This window comes from Mus pahari, chromosome 10 (genome assembly GCF_900095145.1).
Source record: "Mus pahari chromosome 10, PAHARI_EIJ_v1.1, whole genome shotgun sequence".
Classification (NCBI taxonomy): domain Eukaryota; kingdom Metazoa; phylum Chordata; class Mammalia; order Rodentia; family Muridae; genus Mus; species Mus pahari.
Window position 1 is genome coordinate 16,999,753 of NC_034599.1, and position 6,440 is coordinate 17,006,192.

Here is a 6,440-nt window from a genome sequence, read left to right on the forward strand (position 1 = left end):
TTTTTTTTTCGGTTTTTTGAGATAGGGTTTCTCTGTGTAGCACTGGCTATCCTGGAACTCATTTTGTAGACCAGGCTCCAGAAGAGGGCACCAGATCTCACTATAGATTATTGTAGCTGGGAATTGAACTCAGGACCTCTTGGAAGAACAGCCAGTGTTCTTTCTTAACCTCTGAGCCATCTCTCCAGCCCCTTAGTGTGCATTGTTGTTTTGCATGCATATATGTCTATGTTACATTGTCAGATCCCTGGAACTATAGTTGCAGACTTTGGTAAGTTGCCATATGGGTGCTGGGAATTGAACAGCTAGTTCTCTTAACCACTGAGACATCTCTCCAGCCAGCCCACCCCTTTTTTTTTAATTAGGGTTTTTCTGTGTAGACTGAGCTATTCCAGAACTCTATGTAGACCAGGCTGACTTCAAATTCACAGAGCCCCACCTGCCTCTGCCTCCCAGCTACTGGAATTAAGGGCGTACATCACTGTGCCTGGCTGTTTTTAATACAAGGCTCTTGTTATATAGTCCAGGATGGCCTTGAACTTACTATATAGCTTTATATATACTATATAAAGCTGGCCCTGAACTCACAGACCTCCTGCCTTCTTCAGCCTCCTTAGTGGTAGGGTGATAGGCATGCCCCATGCCCAAGTCCACTGAATGAACTTTGGTATCCAGGTTTACGTTTTTATCCAAGTACTTTCAGAATCTGTTGCCCTGTCCTCTGTTATGAGTGTATTGTTCCCTATATAGTTGATGCCCTGCTTGGCTCAGGCTGCAGTAGCCAAAACTACTGACTGGGGACATGAACAGCATTTCATACAGTTCTAGAGATAGAAACAGCAAAATTAAGGTGCCTACATGTTACGTTCTTGGGAAAGAACTCTCTTCCTGAGTTTTGGAGCCATCCCACATGGTGTCTGTATACTCAGGGCAGGGAAAAGGAAAAAGCATGAAAAGTCGTTGTCTCCTTTCCCTAGCTTCTAGGTTTCTGCCAGGAATGGAAGCTGGAGCTTCACACACTCTTAAGCACATGCTGTACAGCTGAGCTGAGCTAACCCCACAGACATCATCAATCTTGCTTCCATTATGGCCCCAAGGGGCTTGTTTTCCTCTTCTCTGAGGCAAGCGCTTCCTCCTGAGCATTCCAGGAGGACAGCAGTGGCTGATGTGTGTCTTAGGCTGGCCCCAAGCATACTGCTGTGGCTGTTAACTAGCCATTCCCAGGGATTTTATGGAGGATATTATCTTAAGGTTTCAATTGCTTTGATAACACAACCAAAAGCAAGTTGGAGAGGGAAATGTTCATTTCATCTCAGGTTACAAATAACAGAGGGAACTCAGGATAGAAATTTAAGGCAGGAGCTTGGGTGAAACAAATGATGCAAAGACTGGAGAAAGCCTACTTTCTGATGGTGCCCAAGAATACCTACCTGCCCAAGGCGGGACCATCCACAGTGGGCTTTCCGTGTAAGTCACCAACGAGGATAATGCCCCACAGCCTTGCCCATAGGACATTCTTAGGGAGGCATTTTCTCATTGCGTTCTCTTCTCAGATGACTGTAGCTTCTGTCGTATTGACAAAACACTAGCCAGCATAGATGTTCTCTTGAATTATTCTAAAAGAATATGGGTTGCCATATTAACAGCACAAAGCCACTGTCAGGGGTTATAGTATTTTTATTTTTATTATTTGAGACAAAGTCTTACTGCCTAGCTGAAGCTGGCAACCTGTGTCAGCCATTTTGCCTGAAGCACAGCCACTTTTCTAAGCCATTTGGGGGACTGAAGGCAGCAGTCTTGCCTTACAAAAGTGAGCTTTAGGGGATGGTGCTGAGTCAGCACTGTAGCATTTACTCTCTAAGTTCCTGGTGCCAGTGTCACTCGGTGCTTGTCCCTTGCCTCACACACTTTTTAGTTAGAGTTGTGTGCCTGTGGAAAATTGAGATGAAGGACTACAGAGATGGCTTAGCATTTGAGGGCATTGACTGGTCTTGTAGAGGACTTGGGTTTAATTCCTAGCATGCACATGGCAGCTCCCAACTGCCTATAACTCAGGATTCAGGGGATCTCATGCCCTCTTCTGGGGTTCCTCTTGGGGCACCAGGTACATATATAGTGAACAGAAATATATACAAGCAATAAATTTTTTTTTAATATAACTGAGACTTAGCCTGAGTATTTTAATCCAAATTTTAGGGTAGAGAAATTATCAAGCCTCAGTCCTTTTTACCTTTCAGAATGATGTGCTGCGTCTCCTGTCCTCCTCCTTGTTTTCTGATGCTGTAGCTAAGACCCGTCTCCTCCTTGTGATCTCTGCATTTGGGTCCCGGGGTGAGAACTGGGGAGTCTTGGCTCCTGACAGTCACTCTCTTTCAGCCTCTGGATGAGACCAGCCAGATGAGTGACCTCCCTGTGAAGGTGATCCATGTGGAGAGTGGCAAGATCCTCACTGGCACGGATGCCCCAAAAGCCGGACAGCTGGAAGCCTGGCTTGAGATGAACCCAGGGTGAGTTAACTGCTCCCTTTGTGGGCCTTGCACCTGGGGCAGTGGGAGTTGCATTTGAGGGCCAGACCAGGTTCTAGGGAAAGTAAAGCTGCTACATGAGGCAGAGCTGCATTCAAATACTGCTGCTTTCCCTAGGTATGAAGTAGCTCCCAGGTCAGACAGTGAAGAGAGTGGCTCTGAAGAAGAGGAGGAGGTAAGAGGCCACTTCATCTTAACTGTCATTGGGGTTTCTACCTTGTTTGTGGCTGTCACCCTGTGGACTGTGCCCTTGTGCCTTGTGTGCTGGCCGGGCATGGTGTGGCAGGGGCAGCCACAGCTCTGGGCTTGCCTGGAAGTGGTGCTTCAGAGCTTTGCTAACTTGTGGACTGTTTCCATTCAGGACAATCCAGTTTAATCATTTCTTTGGTTGCACTGGCCACATTTCAAGCGCCCAGCATCACTCCTCAGAACGCTCTGCTGCTTTTGCCCATTCATCAGTGCTGTGATTGAACAGTCATGAGTGCGTGCCCCATATATGTGGCCACCACGCCTCTCAATGTTCTCTTGCTCATGCCTCTTGATGGCTCCGGCCTACATCTGTTTCTCCCTGGGCTTTGTGTTCCCCTTCTCCTCACATCATTAGGCCGATGGAATGCCATCTACTCAAGCCTTCCCTGTTGAGTTGCTGTGTTAGAAAGAGGACTTGTGGTTTTTATGTCTACTGGAGTCTTGAGGGCCACCTGTCTACCTAACAGTCAGTTTTAGGTGCATACATATATATTTAACCTGTTTGTTTGTTTGTTTGTTTGTTTGTTTTTGTTTCAAACAGGGTCTTGCTATTTTGCACATTCTTGCTTGAAGCTAAGACATGCATCCTCCTGCCTTTCTGAATGCTAGAGTTATACCTATTCACTACCATGTCCTGCAGAGAATACTTTGTTCTAATTTAAACAGCCTCATTGAGATCTGATTTACATAAACTGGAAAGTGGAGTTAGTTAACATGGAACTGTGGATCAGCTCCTCACACCAGTGTTAGAATGTCTTAGTCATTCAGAAAGCAACCTTTAAGCTGTCTGTGGCTGTCTGCTGTCCCTTCCCTTTATGCCCAGCAAGCCACAGAACTGTTTTGTTTTGTTTTTTTATTTCTTGCTGGATGAGTCTTCCTGTATAGCTCAGGCTAGCTTCGAACTTAAGTGTCCTCTAACTTGAGTCTCATGAGTACTAGGATTACAGCCATGCACCCCCACACCAGCTCACCACTCTGCTTTCCATCTCCAGATTAGCCATTTGTAGACATGCTGCAAATGGAGTCGGAGCACCAGTGTGTGGCATGTTATCGAGGTTCATCATGTGTTGTGTGTAGTAAGAACTTGATCTTTTTCTTGCTGCGTTGTGTTCCATTGTATAAATATACCACATTTCATTTACCTGTCCACCATCAGTTGACACTTGTATTTCTGTTTTTACTATGAATAATTATGTTGTGAACATTTGCAAACATAGTTTGTGTGGACATATGTTTTCATTTTTCTTGGGTAGATGCCTAGGCGTGGAATTGCTGGGTCACGTGGTAAGTTTATGTTTACTTTCTAAGACTGCCCAACTGTTCTCCAAAGTGGCTGTATCATTTCACAGGTTCCAATTTTTTCATGTCCTCACCAACACTTGGTATTGTCTGTCCTTTTGCTTATGGCCATTTTAGTGGGTGTGTGGTGGCATCTCATTTGGTTTTCATTTGCATTGCCCTAGTACGCAGTGGTGTTAAGCATCTTCATGCGCCATCTAGCCATCTTCCTCAATGGAAGTCTGTTCAAATCTGGTCTTAACTGGGCTGCCATCCTAATGAGCTCTCAGCCCTTACTTATTCTAGACACACATCTCTGACCCAGTGTATAATTTGCAAATATCTTCTCCCAGTTTGCTTGGTTTCCCACTCGTGTGTGTGTGTGTGTGTGTGTGTGTGTGTGTGTGTGTGTGTGTGTGTATTTTATCTGTATATATATCTAAGTGTAGGCACACTCACAACAGTGTGTATGTAGAAGTCAGAGGACAGCCTGAGATGTCCATCCTCATCTCTGCCTTGAGCCTGGAGCTCTCCTTACTGCTGTGTACTACAGGTGAGCTGGCCCACACGTTTCTAGGGATCCTTCTTTCTCTGCCTCCCATCCCACCATAGGAGCACTGGGATTACAGACATGCAGTACTGCACCTGCCATTATGTTGCTTCTGGGGATTGAACTCACGTCCTCACAGTTGTGTGCAAGTGGTTCACTCACATAGCTGTCTCCCCAGCTCCCAGCATGTGTTTAATGGTTTTCTATTGCCTTTATCATTCTGTAAGGTCAGAGTGATTGTTCCTGTACTCTTGATTTTGGTAATTTAGTGATTTGTCTCACTTTGTTGGTTGATCTATGCTTAAATTATTGAAGTAAGGCTTTTGGTTTTGGATATAAGTAGTGTTTAAACTTATATGATTTTGGTTTTAGACTTACTGATTTTATTCATGTGTGTATGTGTTGTCTGCTGCTGTCAGCAGGAGCCAGAACAGGGTATTGGATCCCCTGAAACTGTAGTGCAGGCAGTTGTGAGCTTCCGTCGTGTGTACCGGGATTTGTACTCACATCCTTTGGAAGAGCATTCTGTGCTCTTAATGGACGAGCCATCTCCTCAGCCCCTATACCTATATGTTTAGCACTATTCACCCTTGGGCTACATCTCATAAATGTGGGTTTTGAGATTTTTTTTTTCTTCCTGTGTATTACTCAGGCTTGCCTTGAACTGTTAGGCCAGGCTCAAACTCCAAATCCCCGTTACAGCTTCCCAAGCATGGGTAATTAGAGTTGCATGCCATGATGCCTGGCTTCATAAATGTTAATTTTTAACTTCCCCAACTCCCAAAACCTAAGCATTGTACTTGCTAGATAAGCATTGCTGTGTGTCTCATACATCTTAATGAGTTTGGCTTGTTGTTTATTTGTCAGGGGGTTTGTTTTGGTTTGGTTTTGGTATTTTTGAGACAAGTTTTTTTTGTTTGTTTGTTTTTGTTTTTCGAGACAGGGTTTCTCTGTGTAGGCCTGGCTGTACTGGAACTTACTCTGTAGACCAGACTGGCCTCGAACTCAGAAATCTGCCTGCCTCTGCCTCCAAGATCTGGGATTAAAGGTGTGTGCCACCACTACCCAGCTCTAGACAAGTTCTGTTTATTATGTAAAGCCATTGTCTTAGAACTGACTTTGTAACACAGGCTGGTCTTGAACTCAGAAATCCACCTGTCCTTGTCGTGTCCAGTGGTTTTGGTTTTGATACTGGGTTGAAATAGGGCCTCACATAATCAAGTGAAGTCCTCTGTGCCACTGAGCCCTAGCTCCTGCCACTGTTTATACTTGTATATTTTTGGCACTCAGGAAAGTTTTATTGAAAGCAAAAGTATGCACACATACACTCGACACACAAAGGGAATCTAAACCCAGAATCCTAATACTTTAATTAATTTTTTGGCCAATTGATGTGAAATATGAAATTAAAACTTCTTCTAAAATCTGTTAATCATGAGTATGATGCCTATGAGTGAGACTAGGCTTGTGTGCTGTGTGCATGTGGGGATGGGAGAGCTTCTCCAGGAGTGAGATCTAGATCTCTACCCTTGGGCTACAGAAACAATACTGGGTTTGTAGGATAGTGTAGCATTTGCAATACCATTGTGCTTTTGTTTATTAATTTGTTTTCTTTCTGAATTTTCCTTCTTTTCTCTGTGCATGAATGTATGCAGAGGTGAGCATTGAAGGCAGATTTGCTTTGTATTCCAGGCTGCCTTGACCTCATGGTGATTGTCCAACCACAAGTGTGGCTTTTCCCTCCCTTCCTCCCCCCCACCTTTCTTTCTTTCTTTCTTTCTTTCTTTCTTTCTTTCTTTCTTTCTTTCTTTCTTTCTTTCTTTCTTTCTTTCTTTCTT

General features: G+C 44.3%; 1 protein-coding gene across 6 annotated transcripts in view; it reads left to right on the forward strand.

Moving 5' to 3' along the window:
* Nucleotides 1-6,440, forward strand: part of Smarca4 (SWI/SNF related, matrix associated, actin dependent regulator of chromatin, subfamily a, member 4) — a 91,034-nt gene that overhangs the window by 33,097 nt on the left and 51,497 nt on the right. For all 6 annotated transcript variants that reach the window (XM_021206548.1, XM_021206547.2, XM_029543634.1 and 3 more), the window contains exons 12-13: nt 2,377-2,507; nt 2,643-2,700. In XM_021206548.1, the coding sequence (XP_021062207.1) occupies nt 2,377-2,507; nt 2,643-2,700 (189 nt within the window). The remainder of the gene's footprint in view (nt 1-2,376; nt 2,508-2,642; nt 2,701-6,440) is intronic.